Consider the following 24,000-nt stretch of genomic DNA (forward strand, 5'->3'; position numbering starts at 1 on the left):
ACAAATTTTAACATTCACAATCAATTGTGCTGAGATGGATGCACGAACACACAAAAAGATTTTCAAACCTTTCCAGATTTATGTTTACCAAACCTGTGAACCCTGGGTGTGGCCAGTAATGACACCAGGTGCATAACTTAAACATTCACAACCAATTTTGTTAAGATGAATGCGCAAACTACAGAACTTAAAGCTAAAAAATGGCCTTTGGGCTTTCAACAAGAACAAGGCAGAGTAATTCACAAAATCAACTGCAGAAGCAAAAAGCAAATTGTCTCTCAAAATCCTAGACTTGCAAATTGTCTCCCTTAACTCTAGACTTGAATTTACATGTACATGTAAACTTGGCTAAAAATAGAATTCGCTCATGCAGACCTGGCTAAAAATAGAAAGCATTTCTTTAAAACTTTCATGGCCCATAATCTAGGCATTTGAGGGCGGATCTGGCTGGTTTTCGAAAGGAACCGAGCTCTAATGGATATCTAGATACTGTACAAGTTTCATCGAGATACAATCAAAACTGAAGACTGTATCGTGTTCACAAGCAATTGTTTACAGACGCACGAACTCACGACCGCACGGACGCACATACTACGTACACATTACCATCGCATAAGCTCTTCTGGCCTAATTACTCATTAATTAATTGCAATAACTAACTCAATTATTTATTGCTCTTTTAGCATAGATTATATTCATATAGATTTTTTAATCAAAATTTGAACAAGAAAACTATTTAAGTACTTGAATAATTACTCATTTGTTTAGAGCTTCACTCTCACAGATTGATTGTTTTGACAACTTTTTTATTTTTTTGTCTTAGAATGAGCCAATTTCTGCTTAAATGTCTTGAAACCAGTGATATAAGACTGCTGACAAAAGAGCAGATCGCAGTTTTCATATTTATATTTGAAAATTGATGTTTCATAAATAAAAGCGTTACTAACACTTTAAAGCTGCACTCTCACAGATTTACCGTTTTTACAACTTTTTTTTTTTTTTTTTTTGTCTTGGAAAGAGCAAATTTTTGCGTAAATATCTGCAAACCAATGATAAAAGATTGCTGACAAAAGATCGGATTGCAGATTTTTATATTTCCGCATGAAAATTAAGGTTTTAAGGCTTACACCGTTTAACAGTTTAAGAAAAATGCATAAAAACATCAATTTTTGAATTTAGATATAAAAATTTGCGATCTAATTTTTTGTCAGCAGTTTTATGTAACTGGTTTTCATGCATTTTCGTTCGAAGACAAAAGATAAAAAAAGTTGTCAAAACGTTTTATCTGTGAGAGGGCAGCTTTAAAAAAAAAAAGAAAATTTTCAGCAGTTTACCAAACATTTGAGATCTGTTCTATTGTAAGTTATCATATTTTGACTACTGAAGGCACTCAGATATGCCATAATGAGCTGATTCTGTGAAAAAAGGTTAAAACTGTCAATTTGTGAGAGTGCAGCTTTAAGTTGTACTCCACTTATTTTGCATATCTTTTTACCTTATAATGGAAATGCACATTCGGAACTTGGTTGTAATACAATGATTTTTTTTGAAGATTTATCAAAATATGACAAACTATTTCCTTTCCAATAACGTTACAAAGAAAAAAAGTGGTTGGCCCCCTACAAAGCCCCTGCAAGAAGTCTTTGTCAGAGCCATTATTATGGATTTCCTAATAATCTATGTTTCCATGAAAGATTAGGACATAAAATATACTATACTCAGAGCGGGATGTTTGTTACATTAAATTTAGTTTTTCCTGATAACATATCATGTTTTTCTTTAAGAAATTTATAATTGCGCAGTTTACTTAAATCGGATCTATAATGTGGAAGTCTAGATATTCAGCTGAAAAACGTTTTCTCAATAAATGACACCAATTAGGTTGGGTTATTTTTAAGTAACAGTGCATCTATATATAGATAAAAGAACAAGTCATAGGGTACATGTGTGTGTTTATATTTATGTAAGTATCATTTGAGTCACTAGACACTGTAAATGCAGTCTATTAAATACCAGTAACAGATATTTTGTTATCTCTGCAATATTGCAAGTAATTGTTTCTCTATGTGAAGACGCAATTCAATTCCCATGATTATTTCAACAAAAGGCATTTACAGATATAAATTGTTTACCATGGAACTAGATTTCTCTGAAAAATATACAATCCATGACCACAAAGAGCATATAAAAGATCCACTTGAACTATAACTGTTCACATTTACTGAAACTGTAATTGTTCACACTTACTGAAACTAATCACATAAACTGAAACTGTAATTGTTCACACTTACTGAAAATATTCACATTAACTGAAACAGTTATTGTCCACATCTACTGAAACTGTTCACATTAACAGAATCTGTAATTGTTCAGTTAATAAAACTGTAATTGTTCACATAACCTGACACAGTAATTGTTCAAACTTACTGACTCTCATTGATCACAATTATTGAAACTGTGTTTTTCACGTTTTCCTAGTGGTCTTCACCTAGCGAACTTAATTCAATATAACACAAGTAAAACATTTCACATTTTCTCCAGTGGTCTCAGTCCTAACAGCGTCATTCCATTGGCCAGGACAAGACGACTGGCATTAAACATCTGAAGATAGGCCTGCAATAAAAATACATCAGAGTTATGGGCCCTGCTACACATATTATAATGGGTCTTGTCACTGACAGAATGTGGATGTGTACCAGTATCTCAAACTCAACTCATTTAACCTCATATAAGTACAGTCAAAACTAACTATGCCAAAGTTGTTGTGACCTCTGGAAATACTAAGGTTTAACGAATATTTGATATGATTTAAACCAGAACACCGAGATACTAAGTAACAGAGTTTGACATAGCAAGTTTCGACTGTATGATTGTACAAATTGCATTTTTTTACTCTATTTAAAAACACATTTTTTTTTATATATTGCGCTCATGAAAACTTTTGCCAATAATTCGAAGAAATCTATCTTATAGCAAAAGATATACTTGAGATTGAGTGATTGTTAAAAAGCAATGAGTTCGACTCAATTAAAAAAAAATGTTGTAGAATATGAATCTTGTTGTTGAATCTTGACCAGTTGTTTATTAGGATTATCTGTAAGATATTGTTATTTTAAAAAAATGTAAAAACATAATAATAATGTGGTTAGATGAGTGAAGATTGAGATTTGACTCAAGTATTTTCGTGATATTGGGGCGAATTGTTTTTAGTTCTGGCTAAGATTGAAGATTTTGCACGATTGAGTAACTGAGTTAATTCACCCCTCCGCATCAAACAAACAACCATTACAATGACAATATGGCTAGATATTTCTTCATTGGTGTGTATTCACTTTGTAAAATATTAATTCATATTGGCCTCAATGTCAATGTAATGTAATAGCAAAATAAATATTATTGCAAACTTAAGAAGTGCATGAAATCTCCAGTTATTCTCCAATATCTAAGGTTAGCCATGTCTCTCCAATATCTAAGGTTAACCATGTATCTCCAAATTCTAAGGTTAACCATGTCTCTCCAAGATCTAAGGTTTACCATGTATCTCCAATATCTAGGGTTAACCATGTCTCTTCAATATCTAGGGTTAGCCATGTCTCTCCAATATCTAGGGTTAACCATGTCTCTCCAATATCTAGGGTTAACCATGTCTCTCCAATATCTAATGTTAACCATGTCTCTCCAAAATCTAAGGTTAACCAGGTCTCTCCAATATATAGGGTTAACCATGTCTCTCCAAAATCTAAGGTTAACCAGGTCTCTCCAATATCTAGGGTTAACCATGTCTCTCCAATATCTAGGGTTAACCATGTCTCTGTTATATCTAGTTAACCATGTCTCTCCAATATCTAGGGTTAACAATGTCTCTCCAAAATCTAAGGTTTACCATGTCTCTCCAATATCTAGGGTTTACCATGTCTCTCCAATATCTAGGGTTAACCATGTCTCTCCAATATCTAGGGTTAACCATGTCTCTCCAATATCTAGGGTTAACCATGTCTCTCCAAAATCTAAGATTAACCATGTCTCTCCAATATCTAGGGTTAGCCATGTCTCTCCAATATCTAGGGTTAGCCATGTCTCTCCAATATCTAGGGTTAACAATGCCTCTCCAATATCTACGGTTAGCCATGTCTCTCCAATATCTAGGGTTAACCATGTCTCTCCAATATCTAGGGTTAACCATGTCTCTCCAATATCTAGGGTTAACCATGTCTCTCTAATATCTAGGGTTAACCATGTCTCTCCAAAATCTAAGGTTAACCATGTCTCTCCAATATCTAGGGTTAACCATGTCTCTCCAATATCTAGGGTTAGCCATGTATCTCCAATATCTAGGGTTAACCATGTCTCTCCAATATCTAGGGTTAACCATGTCTCTCCAATATCTAGGGTTAACCATGTTTCTCCAAAATCTAAGGTTAACCATGTCTCTCCAATATCTAGGGTTAGCCATGTCTCTCCAATTTCTAGGGTTAACCATGTCTCTCCAAAATCTAAGGTTAACCAGGTCTCTCCAATATCTAGGGTTAACCATGTCTCTCCAATATCTAGGGTTAACCATGTCTCTGTTATATCTAGTTAACCATGTCTCTCCAATATCTAGGGTTAACCATGTCTCTCTAATATCTAGGGTTAACCATGTCTCTCCAAAATCTAAGGTTAACCATGTCTCTCCAATATCTAGGGTTAACCATGTCTCTCCAATATCTAGGGTTAGCCATGTATCTCCAATATCTAGGGTTAACCATGTCTCTCCAATATCTAGTGTTAACCAGGTCTCTCCAATATCTAGGGTTAACCATGTCTCTCCAATATCTAGGGTTAACCATGTCTCTGTTATATCTAGTTAACCATGTCTCTCCAATATCTAGGGTTAACCATGTCTCTCTAATATCTAGGGTTAACCATGTCTCTCCAAAATCTAAGGTTAACCATGTCTCTCCAATATCTAGGGTTAACCATGTCTCTCCAATATCTAGGGTTAGCCATGTATCTCCAATATCTAGGGTTAACCATGTCTCTCCAATATCTAGTGTTAACTATGTCTCTCCAAAATATAGGGTTAACCATGTCTCTCCAAAATCTAAGGTAAACCATGCCTCTCCAAGATCCAAGGTTAACCATGTCTCTCCAAGATCCAAGGTTAACCATGCCTCTCCAATATCTATGAATAACCATGTCTCTCCAATATCTAAGGTTTACCATGTATCTCCAAGATCCAAGGTTAACCATGTCTCTCCAATATTTAAGGTTTACCATGTTTCTCCAATATCTAAGGTTAACCATGTCTCTCCAATATCTAAGGTTTACCATGTTAACAATGTCTCTCCAATATCTAAGGTTAACCAAGTCTCTTATCATTTTGACAGATACAACCATATTCTTTGCTATATTTACAGCAGCAGGGTGGATATGCATTAATTATTTTCATATTATTTACAAAACACCTCTTTTCTTAAAAATCCAGGTTGCTCTCCTTTCTTAGAAGAACCAAAATAATTAATCAACATTAAAAAAGTATTCAGTAATGCATGAGATCACCCATTTAAGTCCCATATCAGGAATTAAATATGTGTCATCTTATCTGTGCTTTACATACTGGAGAAACTTGAATACACACTAATTATACCTGCTAAATGGTATTCGTTTTCTTTACAAAACACCTCTTTGCTTAAACTTGCATTTCACAAAATAGGATATGTTTAGAGCCCCACCAAGGTCGAACCAAACACATTAAATATATAAATGTAAAAGCCGCAAAACTTTGTAAAACATTGAGTAACTTAGGTTGATCACACACAATCAAACTTCACTGAGACATGATGCGTACAAACACTGACACCAAATTTCATCATGAATGGGTAATAAATACTGAATACCTTCTTCTTCTTTTTTAAATGTTCAAGGGGCATAACTCCTGGAGTTACTGAGTCAATTCACCCCATATTCAAAGCTGACTTAGGCATTATGCCCTTAAACAGTGTCACCAAGAAACAGCATGATTCAATAATTAATACTCAAGATTTATCTACACAAAACATAAACTTAATATTGTTTATAGTAAAGGGGCATAACTCTGGATTTACTAATGCCATTTACCCCAGTAGCCAACATGATCGAGACTTTATGGCTACACACTGTCACCAAGTCTCATTCTGATTTGATATTAAATGCATGTGTTATTGTCTGCAAAGACATACAGTAAAACAACTATTTCCTAACATAGAAGCAGCATAACTTTGGACTAACTGAGATGTAAACCATCCCACAGCAAAACATGATTAAGTTGTAGTACACAGTGTCACTTTAAGAGGGACTATTAAATTCCAGTTTACCAACCATGATAGAGAAACCATACTACTGACCATAAAAAAACCTGCTGCAGTTATTTTTACAGCACTAACTGCACAGCAAGGCTCAAGCCTAGATTTCTGGCACAAATAAATTTATTTCAGTTTCTGACAAGGTAAAATACACAAGGAACAGCTTTGGAGCTTTTCCAATACACAATGTCAAAGGTCAGTCTGAAATCTGATCAGATTTAACATGTAACATGGACAAAATTAATGCCTGATACAACATACCAAACCTGATAATGACCTCATAAATGACCTATTGTCCAATGGTTATCAAAATGGCCGAACTGCGACTTATGAGCCCTTTCACTGATCAATGGAGACTGTATATTTCCATTCTCTCCACATTGCCTTCACATGTATTTATTATATGCTGTCTGGCGGTTTATGGAGATTTATAAGTGAAATAAAATTGATATTTCACTGTTTGACAGCGAAAATATCAAATTGATAATTATTTTTCATGGTTTAGAAATTTCAGCCCGTTCCAAATTGTCTCATTTCCAAATCAAACGTCAGCGTGCACAGGGCTGGGACACAATTTCAAGGGTGTCATTTTAGAAATAATGTTACATTTGCATATTTATTGACACGCTCTTTAAAAAGTGTAATTAAATGACTTTTAACTCCAATTTTAGGCAATGTTTGTTTCAGTGTAAGATAGCAATATATATTTCACTTGCTACTCATGAAGTATACCTTTTGGTGTTCACTCGGTGAAAAATATTACAATTTTACAGTGAAACAAACAATTATCCTCTATATACTAGTATATTAACCTGAGCCTCTTGTTCCTCTGCTGTGGAGACATTACATTTCTTGTAAGCTGCATTGACCAGGTGACTGTAATGAAACAAAGGTTACTAATATATTTCAGCTGAATTGTAAAGACATCTTAATATGAATCATTGTCAAGTTTGTTTCCAGGGTTGACACCACTACTGGTGTCCTTTTTGAGAGGCCATCTGGTGAGGCACCAACCTTCAAGTTCTTGGGAGAGCAGGGGAAACTACAAGACCACTCTCACTCAAACAAAGAGGTTGATCTTTTCCTTGTGGTACAACACCCAGCGGTCATAGCCATGATACCCTGTCTTAACAAATACTAATCTTCCACTAGGGGGAGGGATGTTAAGGGGGTGGGGGTCCCATGTGAAAGTGCTACACAATGCCACATAGGGTCTTAGGTTTGATACCCTGCCTGAACACTTCAACAAATGCTAACTTTCCTCCAGGAGGGATGTTAAAGGGGGGGGGGGTGCCATGTAACAGTGCTACACACTGGCGCATAGGGTCTTAGGTTTGATACCCTGCCTGAACACTTCAACAAATGCTAACTTTCCTCCAGGAGGGATGTTAAAATGGGGGGGGGGGGTGCCATGTAACAGTGCTACACACTGGCGCATAGGGTCTTAGGTTTGATACCCTGCCTGAATACTTCAACAAATGCTAACTTTCCTCCAGGAGGGATGTTAAAGGGCAGGGGGGGGTCCCATGTAACAGTGCTACACACTGGCTCATAGGGTTGTAGGTTTGACCCTGCCTGAAAACTTCAACAAATACTATTCTTCCATCAGGGGGAGGGATGTTAAAGGCGGAGGTCCAATACCCTGTCTGAACACATCAACAATTACAAATTTCTTCCGGGGAGGAAGGATGTTTAAGGGGGTGGATCCCATGTGAGAGTGCTACACACTGGCGCATGAACAAAGATGATCTAACTTGAGTTATGTGTTGTTTGTGCACTTATATATAATGCCTTACAATCAATCAATACTGACACTCTGCATGGTGAATGCAGAATTCGGTGACTGCAAAATAAAATTACAAACACAAAAATGAACAAAATATTATTGAGACCATCATTTTAACTGTATTTTATCAGAGGTCTTGAGGGCCATCAAGTATATTTTTGAAGTCATCAGAACATTTCACAATTTTAAATACCTAATACCTTGTTCGCAACCTTCATGGCCAATAATGCCAAAACATTGAGTGCTTGAAATATTGTTTGCAGTACATGATTTACATATTGTCTATGTACACATCAAACACTTTGAAATGATACCATTAACATAATACAGGTTAAGTGGCATCCACAACTCATAATATTGTACATATCAAAGATAGAATTTAACCTCCCCAAACATGCATAATAAAAACTTGATTTAAAGCCGTGTTCTAACAGATTTACTGTTTTTACAACTTTTTTTTTTTTTGTCTTGGAATGAGCCAATTTTGCGTAAATAACTAAAACATCAATTTTTAAACATAAAAATGAAAATCTGCAATCTGATTTTTTGTCAGCAGTCTTATATCACAAGTTCCCATGCAAAAATTGGCTCATTCAAAGACAAAAAATAAAAAAAAGTTTTCAAAACATTCAATCTGTGGGAGTGCAGCTTCAAAGGGAACACTGCTTGATGAGAACACAGTAAAGAATGTGTTTTCAGTTAACAGAAAAAGTTTAAATATTGTTGCAGTATCATTTCATCTTCAATCTTGCCTTCATACAATAATAATATTGAAGATTGTAATATTAAAATCATTTTCAGTGATTTCTTTTTTCTGCCTGCACGCTTTCAACTTGGAAAATAATCATACATGCCATTTTCTGAGAGGCTTCCCAGGAGATTTTGGTCTGAATTCCAGGGGATTTTGATATTACACCAGGGGATTATTACACAGCGAAATTTAGCGCAATATCTAGATTTATGATATAAGAATAAGTACAGAAACACACTCTTATTAAAATAATTTTAAGACTTATAGTCATCATGGTCCTTCATGTAATCTCACACTCATAATATTATGGATGCTTTCCACTGTTAACCTTGAGCTAGTTTTAATTCCGGGGGATATGGATCACCTAGCAGGGGGACCAGGGGATGGGTCGGAATTCCAGGGGAATTTTCCCCCCACCAGAGTTTATGGCATGTATGAATAATCATGCATGATAAGATGAGTTTAATCGGGAAAATAAAAGCATGGTGAAAGCAAGTATTGGTATTTTTTGCTTTTGTTGAACTCAATTTGAACAATGACCTTGTACTTTTCATACATGAATTGTTTTGTGTGGGGTGGGGGGAGGGAATAGATGTAGCGTGGAATTCACATTACTTGGTTTTCCCTTGCCGGTACAAAAAAGGTGCTATTTTGAGCTATTGAAATTCATGTAACAGACCAATGACTCTTTTGTTTCTGAATAACATGTGTACATTAAAACGGTATAATTCTCTTTGTACAAAGGATTAGCTTTGGAAAACCAGAATATTTATAATTCCCGCTTTAAACTACAAGGTGACCTTTTTCCTGGTATGAATGTCCATAACGATAAGAATAACAGCCTTGAATAATTAATGACAACCCGAAATGCATATGAGACTTAAATCCACGAAATGGATATAGATTTCTTATCTCTATGTAAACGCAGGAACGCGGTACTTCATTTCTATAATTTCCGAAAGTACCAAATTATATTGCCTTCTGTGAATTTGCTAATGTTATCTAAAAATATCTTTTCAAGGAAAGTGATCTAAGATAAAATCTGGTTCAAGCATATTTATTCATGCAAATTTTGCACCAATTTGTAATAATGATAAGGTGTTCATTTCTTCTGTCTCTGTTTTCCCGACCTACCGTATTAATTTGCCACGATCATAAACCTTTTTACTGCCTTAAGAAATATTTTTTATCAATTGTTTTCGGTTAAAAGTTAAAAATGAAGTGTTTTATGCTTTTTTTAACAATACCACTAATATTTATACTGATTGTATATATGTTCTTAAGCATAAATTTAAACAATCAAATCAACTTCTTTGCAATAAAAAATCACTAGATACAATTTGCCTTAAAGAAGAAGAAAATTTCGCCACCTACCTACCCTTTTTTGGGAAACCCGAAACAAACATATTATTCTTTTTAGGCCTATTAAATGCAATTTAGTAATTGTGTTAAATAAATGATTGCTTTCAGCCACACAAAGCAAACAATAGACAAATATTTGTATTTTGAAATCCTGGTGACGCTAGAGTTGGGAATCGGTTGCACTTTTACTATCGATGATCGGTTCCACTCAAGTAAGTTATCGATAGTACAATCGTTTTTTAAAATACTAGATAGTACCTGAGTTGTAGTTTTATTCAGGTACAATATTAAACTCTTAATCATTATATGCATAATTACCTTATGTCTATGATTAATAATATACATGTAATTATATAAAGTAACATTTTGCTATAGAAATTTGTTCCCACAATAATGATTATCGTTTCCACGTGTGCGATTATCACGGAACGTCAGGGTGATTATGGAATAATTGCCCATGGAAGACGTCATTTACATCATTTGCACCAAACATTAAAATGGCTGAACAATACCTGGTTGGCAAAAGTTTATACAAGAAAAGCTTTTAAGGGATTTAAACAGACCTATCGGTGCAAGAAAAGTGAAAGCCCTTGGGGCAATTATTCTTCCCACTGGGGCTATTATCAACCAAAAGCCATGATCAAGCATGTATTATCATATAAGTAATCATGAAGCAATTACCTTTCAATTCACGCCACAATAATATGGAGTCACAAGGCATCAAAGTTTAACATTTGGCTGATTGTTCAGATCTATGTAAAAGTTAACAACATTGTCAATGGCATCATTGTTAACTTTTAAAGACAAAATATTTTATAATGCATCCCATATTTAGATAGATCAAGCATAGCTGAATCAGTTGTCTCAATATTTGTGACAAGTACTGCAGATCACATGTGTGTCCATTAAATGTTTAGAGAAATAAAGATTTGAGAGTTAACAACGATCCAGTTAACAATGATCCAGTTAACAACGATCCAGTTAACAACGATCCAGTTAACAACGATCCAGTTAACAACGATTCAGTTAACAACGATTCAGTTAACAACGATTCAGTTAACAACGATTCAGTTAACAACGATTCAGTTAACAACGTTGTTAACTTTAACAATGTTCTAAACAATTTATATGTCCATTTGTGGGTCTTTTTGAAATTGTTAGCATGTGAACATAGAACAAAAGTTCTTTATTATTTCATGAATCAATACTGATCTAATCAACTGGTTCTTAGATGCTATTTTAATATAATCAAATAAAAAAAAATCTGAAAATTTGAATAACATACCAACGTTATAATTTAACATAAAATAATTTATAATGATTACCAATTAAAACGGATTATGAAAAATTTGAAAGGTAATCTGTCAGCTGCAGGATTCAAACCCGGGTAACCTGGGTCTACAGTCAGGGACCATAATCCATTACACCACGATAGACAGTTACATACAGAAGGTTTTATGCTCAATTTCATTGTTGTTGTTTTTTTCATTTCTCTTATCAGTATGGTTGGAAACAAAAAGAAAAGAAAACAGCAAAAAATGAGATTTATTTTTTGTCTGTTTTACCGAAAATTACAGTTGCCGGTTTTGTATTCTAAAACAATATAAAATGAGTGGCCTTATCCCCATTTCTGTTCTTCGAAAAGGAAATGAACTAGTGTCATCATTAAAATCACTTTTAATGCAAATTCTTTAGGATTAAAGCAACCAATTGCAAGAGCAGTCACAGACTGCCATTTATATCCCCACCAAATTAAGAACAATATCAACTTTGCCTTAAAACAATGGGTTATAATGACCGTTAACAAAGGGAAGTAACTAAAAAATACTTGACAAAGAGTTATGGGTCTTGTGCAATTGTCCTAAGTGAGATCTATCTGTATATGAAGTTTGAAGTAAATAACCTTAAAGACTTTTCAAGTTATGCTTCGGACAAAAAATAAGTATGAACAAGAGCGGTCACAGACAGCTATATCCCCAGTCTCATGGGGACAACGAAAGCCAATCAATGATAAGGGTAGTTTCTCAGGAACATAAGAAATGCGTTAAATTAAGAAAGGGCAATAACTCTATCAAAAAAAAGTCAAATTGCAAAAGCCTGACAATATGCGCTGTGTCACTATATAGTCATAAATGTAAGGAGTTGCGAAAAAACCAATTTTATATGTAAAATAAAGAAAGGGCAATAACTCTTTCAAAAATGGTCGAATCGCGAAAGCCCGACAATATGCGCTGGGTCACTATATAGTCATCAATCTGTGAAAGTTTGGTAGAAATTGCATGAAAAATGTAAGAGGAGTTGTAAAGAAACCAATTTCAAATGTAAAAAAAAAAGCAATAACTCTTTCAAAAATGGCCGAATCACGAAAGCCCGACAAGATGCGCTGCGTCACTATATAGTCATCAATCTGTGAAAGTTTGGTAGAAATCGCATGAAAAACCTTTAGAGGAGTTGCGAAGAAACCAATTTTAGATGTAAAATAAGCAAAGGGCAATAACTCTTTCAAAAATGGTCGAATCACGAAAGCCCGACAAGATGCGCTGCGTCACTATATAGTCATTAATCTGTGAAAGTTTGGTAGAAATTGCATGAAAAACTTAAGAGGAGTTGCGAAAAAACCAATTTTAGATGTAAAATAAGCAAAGGGCAATAACTCTTTTAAAAATGGTCGAATCAGGAAAGCCCGTCAATATGGGCTGCTTCACTTTATGATCATCAATCTGTTAAAGTTTGGTGGAAATCGCATAAAAAGCGTAAGAGGAGTTGCGAAAAAAACAATATTAAATGTAAAATAAGCAAAGGGCAATAACTCTTTCAAAAATGGTCAAATCAGGAAAGCCCGACAATATGCGCTGCTTCACTTTATGATCTTCAATCTGTGAAGGTTTGGTAGAAATCGCATGAAAAACATAAGAGGAGTTGCGAAGAAACCAATTTTAAATGTAAAATAAGCAAAGAGCAATAACTCTTTCAAAAATGGTCAAGTCAGGAAATCCTGACAATATGCGCTGCTTCACTTTATGATCATCAATCTGTGAAAGTTTGGTGGAAATCGTATGAAAACCGTAAGAGGAGTTGCAAAGAAACCAATTTTAAATGTAAAATAAGCAAAGGGCAATAACTCTTTCAAAAATGGTCGAATCGGAAAAGCCAGACAATATGCGCTGCTTCACTTTATGATAATCAATCTGTGAAAGTTTGGTAGAAATCGCATGAAAAATGTAAGAAGAGTTGCGAAGAAACCAATTTTAAATGTAAAATAAGCAAAGGGCAATAACTCTTTTAAAAATGGTCGAATCAGGAAAGCCCGTCAATATGGGCTGCTTCACTATATGATCTTCAATCTGTTAAAGTTTGATAGAAATCGCATGAAAAACGTTAGAGGAGTTGTGAAGAAACCAATTTTAAATGTAAGATAAGCAAAGGGCAATTACCGTACTCTTTCAAAAATGGTCAAATCAGAAAAGCCTAACAATATGCGCTGCTTCACTTTATGATTATCAATCTGTGATAGTTTGGTAGAAATTGCATGAAAAACCGTAAGAGGAGTTGCGAAGAAACCAATTTTAAATGTAAAATAAGCAAAGGGCAATAACTCTTTCAAAAATGGTCAAATCAGGAAAGCCCGACAATATGCGCTGCTTCACTTTATGATCTTCAATCTGTTAAGGTTTGGTAGAAATCACATGAAAAACATAAGAGGAGTTGCGAAGAAACCAATTTTAAATGTAAAATAAGCAAAGGGCAATAACTCTTTCAAAAATGGTCAAGTCAGGAAATCCTGACAATATGCGCTGCTTCACTTTATGATCATCAATCTGTGAAAGTTTGGTGGAAATCGTATGAAAACCGTAAGAGGAGTTGCAAAGAAACCAATTTTAAATGTAAAATAAGCAAAGGGCAATAACTCTTTCAAAAATGGTCGAATCGGAAAAGCCAGACAATATGCGCTGCTTCACTTTATGATAATCAATCTGTGAAAGTTTGGTAGAAATCGCATGAAAAATGTAAGAGGAGTTGCGAAGAAACCAATTTTAAATGTAAAATAAGCAAAGGGCAATAACTCTTTTAAAAATGGTCGAATCAGGAAAGCCCGTCAATATGGGCTGCTTCACTATATGATCATCAATCTGTTAAAGTTTGGTGGAAATCGCATAAAAAACGTAAGAGGAGTTGCGAAGAAACCAATTTTAAATGTAAGATAAGCAAAGGGCAATTACTCTTTCAAAAATGGTCAAATCAGGAAAGCCTGACAATATGCGCTGCTTCACTTTATGATCATCAATCTGTGATAGTTTGGTAGAAATTGCATGAACAACGTAAGAGAAGTTGCGAAGAAACCAATTTTAAATGTAAAATAAACAAAGGGCTATAACTCTTTCAAAAATGGTCGAATCCTAAAAGCCCGACAATATGCGCTGCTTCACTTTATGATCATCAATCTGTGAAAATTTGGTAGAAATCGCATGAGAAATGTAAGAGGAGATGCAAAGAAATGAATCAGGGACGGATGGACGGAGGGATGGACGCACACACGCACGCACGCACAGACGCACGCACACACACACACACACGGAATCGCGCCTACCATTACTATATCCCCTCGCCTTTTCGGGGGATAAAAATAACAATGGGCAATAACTCAAAAATACTACACTTATGGTAATGGTTCTAGTGCACTGCACTATTTTTACTATTGTCATTGCTATAGCAACTACAAATTAGGTCCATTTTCTAACATTTTTTATAATGGCCCTTATCCAAAGACCAAGTTTAATTTATTAATCTAGCTTGCATTTGTTTCTAGTTGAAACATCATCCAGTGAAACCAGAAGGGTACTATTAAACAAAATCCAAGGCAAAGTTTACCAGAGAGTGTAGAGATATTTCACAATAACGTATGGCTCCAGGTGTGTCAGGGATTTGGAAACTGCTTCATTGTACCTGCAAAAAGATGAAGATTATCAGCGCAATGAAAACGCTTAACCAGCTCGAGGATTATTTTTATTTAAAGAAATTGTATGGAATATTGTTTCTTTAGCGGATAATTTCAAATATCATTTCATTTGTGTTGATCAATAGATCATTTCATTTGTGTTGATCAATAGATCAGATCATTTCATTTTTGTTGATCAATAGATCATTTCATAATTTCATTTGTAGATCAATTAATAGTTCATTTGTAGATCAATTAATATTTCATTTGTAGATCAGTAGATCATTTCATTTGAAAATCAATAGATCATGTCATTCATAGATCAATAGATCATTTCATTCATAATAAAACAAGAGATGTTTGTCAAACATTATGCCCCCCCTGAGCGCCATGTTGTCAGGATTATATGGACAATTGAATGAAATATGCATGGACCGAAATGACAGCTGATTTGTTGCTGTTTTAAGATTATGACCATTAAAGTGTGAGGATAAAGTGTGTTATGACTGTCATGATCTTTGACTCTATGACCTCAAAATCCAGAGTCATCAGCTGGTCACCAGAAACCTAAATGTCAAGTTTGAGGGCCATGGGTGCAGGCATTGTCAAGTTATCACAAGACAAGTTTTTTTCGTTCAAGGTCACTGTGACCTTGACCTTTGACCCGATGACCCTTAAATCATAAGGGGTCATCTACAAGTCAGATGCAACTCCAAGTCAAGTTTGAAGGCCATTGGTTCAGGCATTGTTCAGTTATTACTTGGACAACCTTTTACCATTCAAGATCACTGTGACCTTGACCTTTGGCTCTATGAATCCTAAAATCAATAAGGGTGATCTACTGGTCAGGCTTAACATCCATGTCAAGTTTAAGGTCATAGGTTCAGGCATTGTTGAGATATCAGTGGGGGAAGATTTGTAAACTTTTTTGCGTTAAAGGTTACTGTGATATTGACCTTGGCCTGATGACCCCCAAAGTCGATAAGGGTCATCTACTGGGCAGGCCCAACCTTCATGTCAAGCTTGATGACAATAGGTCCAAGAATTGTCGAGTTTGCTTTCAAGGTCACTGTGACCTTGACCTTTGACCCCTAAAATCAATAGGGGTCATCTACTGGTCAGGCCCAACCTCCATGTCAAGTTTGATGACAAGGTCCAAGAATTGTCGAGTTTACTTTCAAGGTCACTGTGACCTTGACCTTTGACCGCTAAAATCAATAGGGGTCATCTACTGGTCTGGCCCAACTTCCATGTCAAGTTTGAGGGCCATGGGTGCAGGCATTGTTGAGTTATCACTTGGACAACCTTTTATCATTCCAGGTCACTGTGACCTTGACCTTTGGCCCAATGACCCCTTAAATCAATAGGGACCATCTTCTGGCCAGGCCCAACCTCCAAGTCAAGTTTGAGGGCCATAGGTGCAGGCATTGTCAAGTTATCACTCGGACAACCTTTTACCATTCCAGGTCACTTTGACCTTGACCTTTGGCCAGATGACCCCCAAAAACCATAGGGGTCATCTCCTGGTCAGGCTAATTCTCCAAGTCAAGTTTGAGGGCCATGGGTGCAGGCATTGTTGAGTTATCACTCGAACAACCTTTTACCATTCAAGGTCACTGTGACCTTGACCTTTGACCCATTGAGCCCAAAAAACAATAGGGGTCAGCTACTTGTCAGGCCCAACCTCCAAGTCAAGTTTGAGGGCCATGGGTGCAGGCATTGTCACGTTATCACTCGGACAACCTTTTACCATTCAAGGTCACTGTGACCTTGACCTTTGGGCTGATGAACCCAAAAACAATAGGGGTCATCTACTGGTCAGGCCCAACCTCCATGTCAAGTTTGAGGGCCATGGGTGCAGGCATTGTTTAGTTATCACTCGGACAAGCTTTAAAATTATTTTACCATTAAAGGTCACTGTGACCTTGACCTTTGACCCGATGACCCCCAAAATCAATAGGGGTCATCTACTGGTCAGGCCCAACCTTCATGTGAAGTTTGATGACCATACGTCCAGGAATTGTTGAGTTATCACTCGGACAAGCTTTGGTTTACCGACGGACCGACCGACCGACCGACCGACCGACATACCGACATGCCTGTGCAAAGCAATATACCCCTCTTCTTCGAAGGGGGGCATAAAAAAATCATTTGTAGATCTATCAAGACTTTTTCAAACAGGTAAATGAAAGTTAAACCGTATATCCAAATATGTTTTAAAAATTTTCAATTTAAATATTATTTTTTCATTGGCTCTTGGATTTTCATCAATACTCACAAATTGCTATTTCGAAGTCAAAATTATGGTCCTGATTCCCTATTTCCAGCCTATTTATCAATTAATGTATTGAACTCAGTCACCTTCTAGTTTTAACACTTCTTACTGTGATAGCATGCATCAAAGCTATCACAATACCAAAGTTAATAAACAAATTCCAAACAAAAATTGATGTGAGTCACGGGGAGTTACTTTTGTTACAATAAGTTAGAATGTCCTCATGAATTAGCTGCACTTTTCTTTTCACTTAATCTTTATTTCAGACCCATTTGTTGCTAAAAATTGTCCATATTTCTTTTGTTTGTCAGTCTTAACAATCATGTATTAATTTTAACACAAGTTTGAATTTTCAAATAAGTTTATAAATAAATATTTTTTTAGAGGTCTAAATTTTGTGAATTCTAATTATGCTGCAATAATGATCAATTTTAAGGAGCTTCCTTGTACATAGTGAAATGAAGACTATGTATTATACTGTTTTCATTAGATATCAGAAGAAAAGCCAATTTCAGTGTGATAAAGAAAGCCAATTTCAGTGTGATAAAGAGTGTGATAAAGAAAACCAATTTCAGTGTGATAAAGAAAGCCAATTTCAGTGTGAAAAAGAAAACCAATTTCAGTGTGATAAAGAAAGCCAATTTCAGTGTGATAAAGAAAGCCAATTTCAGTGTGATAAAGAAAACCAATTTCAGTGTGATAAAGAAAACCAATTTCAGTCTGAAAAAGAAAGCCAGTTTCAGTGTGATAAAGAAAGCCAGTTTTGAGTATCTTGAAAAGAAATTGCGTCACAGGCAAGGTTTAAGTTTGAAACAATAAAGAAAATGCTGACGACAACACCAAGGCTATGACAATACCTTGGTTTGAAAAAACAGACATACTGATAAAATAAAAAAATAAAACAAAACCTACTGTTCAAGGTGTTCACATAGCTGCTCTGCTGACTTCATGGTCAACAAGTGATCAATAGCAACGTCCTCCTGTACGGTCCAGGGATTGTTTCGCTCTATTCTGAAAACATCACGAACAAGGTTTTTCAGACAAAATTTAACTTAATCAAGAGTTATACCTCTTGTTAGGCAAACTGCAGGTGGACAATTGCTCATGCTGACCAACAGTCTTATAAATTTTTGTGCATGTAGAGGCAATACCTTTAGTATATACAAATTCATTTTAGCTCGATTGTGACGAAAGCTAAGCTTATAGAATCACTCTCAAGTCCGTTTCCTGGGCAGAAACCAGTACTGTGTCCTTTTTTGAGAGGCCATGAGAAAGTACCCCTGATGGGGATCGAACCCAAAACCTCTTTAAAGGTACATAATTAAGGGCTATAACTTTTGTAAGACATAGTGAAATGTCACATTAATTGCAGGTGTACAATCGTCAATTCTGACCATCATTCCTATGAAGTTTCATGCATGTAGTTTCAATACCTTAGAAAGGCAAGGTGTTTTTTGGCAAGATCTGAGATTGAGAAAACTACTATCATACCCACAGAGTCGACTATGGCAGTAGTTTAAATAGGGCCCAGAGTCCTGGCTGAAGTTGAGAACCCGCTCCCAGGAGAATGGATAGCTCTTCACCCTCTTTTGGCCCATGTCCTGAGCAAACATAGCACTCCGGCATAACTCCTCCGCTATTTCTGGGTGTTCCTCCTCTGTGACCTTTGTCGCTGGGAGAAGGAAAGGATATTTGATTCTAGTACATTCTTATTTGAATATTTTAGCAGTAATTTATTGGATAGTTAAAATTGATCTGAGCAAACAAAGTGATTCAGGGCTGTATTCATAAAACATCTCAAGTCATTTCATAACTTAAATATTTTTTTTAAGTTAAGTATCTCACTTGTCACTTATTCAAAAGTAAATGATTGGAAATGAAAGTACCCATAACTATTCTATTGAAGGTAACCACAGGGCTTTTTCGCCTTCTTCGCTAGGGGCCGAAATTAGGCTACATCACAATTGGGAAAAATGGCATATTTTCCCAATTTCCAGATATTTTTTTCACAATTCCCAGATATTTTTCCCAAAAAGGAAGATATTACTTCTGAAATTTAGAATAAAATTTTTATTCTTTTTGAGCAATTCATTCTTTTTGAGCAAATTATTCTTTTTATCTTTTAAGTTAACATAAGAAGAATGCTGTTAAATTTAGACATTATTCGAGGAACAATTAGTCCATATATTGTTATCAATTCTTTCACTCGATTTAGAATCAACTCTATGAAGATTAAAACAAATCTCTCTCCCTCTCTTGTCATTGTGTCATGTTAAAAAAGCGAAGTCAAAGACATGATTTCTCCCCCAATAAGATCTACATGTGTATCAATTGGAAGGCCATACATTTTAGACCTTTCAAGCTTGACCCTGTGGAGTGTTTGAACACATTTCATATTAAAAAGGTCATAATTGAAAAAAATCAGCTAGAAGTAGACTCACATGTAAGATATGAGCCTGTTTTTTGTAACATGAGTTCCAAGTTTCATATGGATACCTCGACCCGTGTTTAAAAGGTGTCTTCAATCCTCATACATGGAATTTCCCATTTTGAGACGTTTACACATTTAAATTTCCCAAATTTGCAGAATTTCACGCGTTTAAATTTCCCAAAATGAAAAGGCTGGGCCTCTTCACAAGTTTTGGTGAAAAAGCCCTGAACCATTACCTTGTCTTTTGATCTATGACTCTAATAGGGGTCAGTTTAAAATCTCTACACCAAGTGGATGTGATGTTGCTGAGATCACCACTAGACCAAGTAATCCTTATATGTCAGCCTTGCATCATCCCAGGCAACACAAAAAGTGTGACACCAAAAATGATGGCACAGTTGACAACACAGTACAATGCAATCCCTATGTGAGGGACAAGCTTCACAGGTGACACAAAAATTGACTATCATAATGAAGCATACTTCTCTTGTCCTTCAGGGTTTTCATCATGATGTTTCTTCCCTCGTCCAGAATGTCCTTGAGGAACACGACGTTGCCTGCACGTGTGCTCATGCCATGGATTCGACCAAATTTCACATGCAGGTCCTCATTTAACCTGTGGTGAAAAATCTGGTCATTTCTGATAGAAATTTATTTTATTTATAAGTACCTATAATTCTTGTTGGTTCATTTACAATTAATATTTTTATGTTTAAAAATATCTTTTATTCTTTTTAATGGAAATACATATTTGATTTAACAAGGCTCACAATTACATTGCATTTTTGTTTATACAAGTGACATATTAATACATCCTAGATAATAGTTAAGAACATGAATATCCTTAAAGGGACTAGACACCAGATGGTCCCTTAATAGACAAATACATAATATCCTCAAAACAAGCCTAGAAATGTCAATACAGGCTAGTATGTGGCCGATTATGCATCACTTGAGATGAATAAAGAATATTTTGTCGCTCTCTCAACTGAGTTTACCCGTTTAAAAATAGTGCATAGGGTTTCAGAGTTGATAGTGTGTAAATTTAGCATATGAAAGTCACTTGATCAGTACAGATACATATACCGACGCTATTTTTAAATTTAAGGATATTTACGTGGTAGACATACCCAGTACATTTCAGATTCAATGAGTTGTACGCAACAATATCATTTGTATGGAAGTTTTTGACAATTTTCTTTTTTTCTTGTATCACCTGGTGCCTAGTCCCTTTAAAGAAATGCTAAAAGTTTTTCATGAGCCTTTTTCTATAAAAGTCTTTGACTTTGGTCATAAAGTGAATATCTTAGTGTCACCTTTTAAACAGGGCCTTTAAGAGTCAAGATGAAATAAATTCACACCTACCTATCTTTGAACTCTGGCATGATTGACATTATTCCATGTAGGTGCTCAAAATGTAAATTTTGGCCATTCTCAACCTAAAAAATAAAAAAAAAACACTGTTGGATTCAAAAGAGTATTCTGATTCATTACTGCCTGCAAATCAGTTCAGTCATTTTAAATAAGAAAAAAGTCATGGGTCAATTTTTTAAACACAAGGTCATTGTTGCTCAGCATTTTTAGGACATTTATACAAATATCTTTGTTGAAAGCATCCAAATAGATTCATGAACATTCAAGTTTGTTAAAAACTGCTTATCAAGACTGCCATGGAGTCTATGTCAATGCTTCTATATTAATTTACAGCTGAATAATGGGCATAACTCAACATTAATTAATCCAGAGTTATGGACCTTGCTACACATGTGTATTGTCTCTGACAACATGTGTACGAAGTTTCATTTGAATATCTTAAATGTTTTTTAGCAAAGCCAAGGTTAGAGATTTTTCACGACAACAGAAATCTAAGATGTTAAAGATTTTTAAAATAGGCCCCTTATTTTTCTCAGACATTTTAAGATTGTTTTTCTCAGTCATAACCAAATTGCTAACTGAATAGTTATCATACAGTGTAAGAATTATTAATGCATTAAAATTCTCATGAATAAATGTTATAAGTAATGGTTTAGTAGGTGACCCGATATGGAATATACGGGGCAATGGAAACCTGCATATCGGGTGAGAGCGAGCCTGAAGTCTGTCGACAACCCTTTCATATTGATTAATGTATAAGAAATGTTTCGCTTTTTCATTGATTAGGATAATACATGCCATTTTGAAATGATATAATTTAGTGACACATTATGGAAAAAGAATGTGGTCACAGCATGACCAGTCCTGGACAAAAGATGATCATTCATTCTGGTTGGAGATGCGATATAAATATATATAAATACTAGCAGAATAAAGAAAATGTGCCTATAAAAACATTCCAGTTCTTAAATAACGCAAAAAATAGCAATTTTTTTAAAATCTTTGCGGCCATATCTCTAGTTATCACAGTTTCTTATATGTCACAAATAGTTGAGGTAAATATCATGTCATCAAAGAATGGATTGACATTATTTCAGACATATATCATATTTTATATCCTAGAATACATTAACATACTGGTAATACTCACTACGTAATGAATCTTGTCAAAGTTGTATCTTTTTATTCTGTCGATTAATGCACCAAGCTCCCTATGAAATAGAACAAAAAAACATATATAAGTATCACAAGTTTAGAAAACTTAAAATATACATGATCATGTATATATATATAGTCTGTATATAAGTCTGTACGGTATTGTTGACATAAGTGTTTCAAACTTATGTTTAAAAGTCATTTCAAATTGTTGAACTATTCCCGTGTTACGTCATTTGATAAAAATGTTTCCGCTTACAGTTGGGTGGTCGTTCTACTTACCGAATGGGTAAAAAGGGCTTACTGTAAGGTTTTCTTAAATGAAAACAAAGGACTCCACACTCTTTGACCAGCCCATGCATTCATAACTTGACATCAATCCCGCAATTCATTCCTTAAATTAAATATCCAACCTGTTTAAAATGTATAATTACTCTTTATATAGTTACATGATATATGATTTCTCTGACCACTAGCCTACCTGGTAATATAAAGGGTGGTCCCATTGCTCTTCAGCACTACTACATCCACTGCCCTCCCCTTTCTCTGTATCTCTACATAGCCACGGCCATGCCTGAAAAGATACAGTGGGTATGACCAAATAGAATAAAATAACTGAATAAAGCAACATTGTTATGTTCCTCAGTTTAATCATGTTTCTTATCAACTATTTGAGAAATGATAACAGCTATTGTTCCTTATCTATTTCCCTCGACCAAAAACTTTCAGCAGGGAATACCATAAATCACTGTGTATAAAAGGCTAGCATTGAAAGGAGGAAGCAGGCAAAACAATATAAAAAAAATGGGGAAAACAATAAATTAATATCAATTAAACCATAGGTATGACGCAGAGAAAAATGTAAAAAAGTAATAAAGTTTTCAGATTTGTTTTTAACAAGAGTGCTGTGGTAAAAATGTCAAAGCTCCTGTGTTGTTCATTCAGTGTAACAAGCAGCATGACTCATCAATCATTAAAGAAAGAGTTATGGCTCTTTATTTTACATATATGTCATAACTATATGATTGTTTCCAGCAAATTGTGTATCAAATTTCATTAAAATACATTGAATAGTTCTAACTGATGTCCAAGATTTAAGTTTTGCATTATGGCAGCTGCATTGCTGAAACTAACATCAAGGCTATGACAATATGAACTAATAAAAATAATCGTCGAAATATCATTTACCCATACTCACTTGTCTATACGTAATAGTCCCTGTTGTTTCAGGTCCTCTATAACCGCCAGCCCCGCTTTAGTGTACATGGACTCCGAGTGATGCTCCGTGAACTCTATACCTAGCCTCTGTACAGGAAAATGGAATAAATTACAGCAGTGGTCTCGCCTCATGTACAATGCCTGTCTGTCAACAGCGCTACCCACCATACCATGCATTATTGCTTATCTAAAAGTTAGTGATGAAAGTACAATCGATAAATCGTCGCTGACTATGCTATGTCGGCGACAATCGATAGTGGTTGTCCAAAATCGATGTCGCTAATGTTGGTTTCGGTAACTATTCCAGGCTAAACCTTTTAACTGATTATGATTATACTATGTATAAAGAATGTATTCCTAAACGATATTATGAACTTTCGATTATTGTC

At 35.2% G+C, this 24,000-nt stretch overlaps 1 protein-coding gene across 1 annotated transcript in view; it reads right to left on the reverse strand.

Annotated features, from left to right (window-relative positions):
- Window positions 1-1,940: 1,940 nt before the first annotated feature.
- LOC128243495 (uncharacterized) overlaps window positions 1,941-24,000 on the reverse strand; it is a 28,475-nt gene continuing 6,415 nt past the window's right edge. Inside the window, exons 7-16 of the mRNA XM_052961292.1 lie at window positions 23,592-23,698; window positions 22,875-22,967; window positions 22,389-22,449; window positions 21,230-21,303; window positions 20,347-20,480; window positions 18,925-19,105; window positions 18,346-18,444; window positions 15,092-15,166; window positions 7,136-7,199; window positions 1,941-2,613 (exon numbers count right to left, since the gene is read on the reverse strand). Coding sequence (XP_052817252.1) covers window positions 2,527-2,613; window positions 7,136-7,199; window positions 15,092-15,166; window positions 18,346-18,444; window positions 18,925-19,105; window positions 20,347-20,480; window positions 21,230-21,303; window positions 22,389-22,449; window positions 22,875-22,967; window positions 23,592-23,698 — 975 coding nt within the window. The 3' untranslated portion in view covers window positions 1,941-2,526. The remainder of the gene's footprint in view (window positions 2,614-7,135; window positions 7,200-15,091; window positions 15,167-18,345; window positions 18,445-18,924; window positions 19,106-20,346; window positions 20,481-21,229; window positions 21,304-22,388; window positions 22,450-22,874; window positions 22,968-23,591; window positions 23,699-24,000) is intronic.

This window comes from Mya arenaria, chromosome 8 (assembly GCF_026914265.1).
Source record: "Mya arenaria isolate MELC-2E11 chromosome 8, ASM2691426v1".
NCBI classification, from domain to species: Eukaryota; Metazoa; Mollusca; class Bivalvia; order Myida; family Myidae; genus Mya; species Mya arenaria.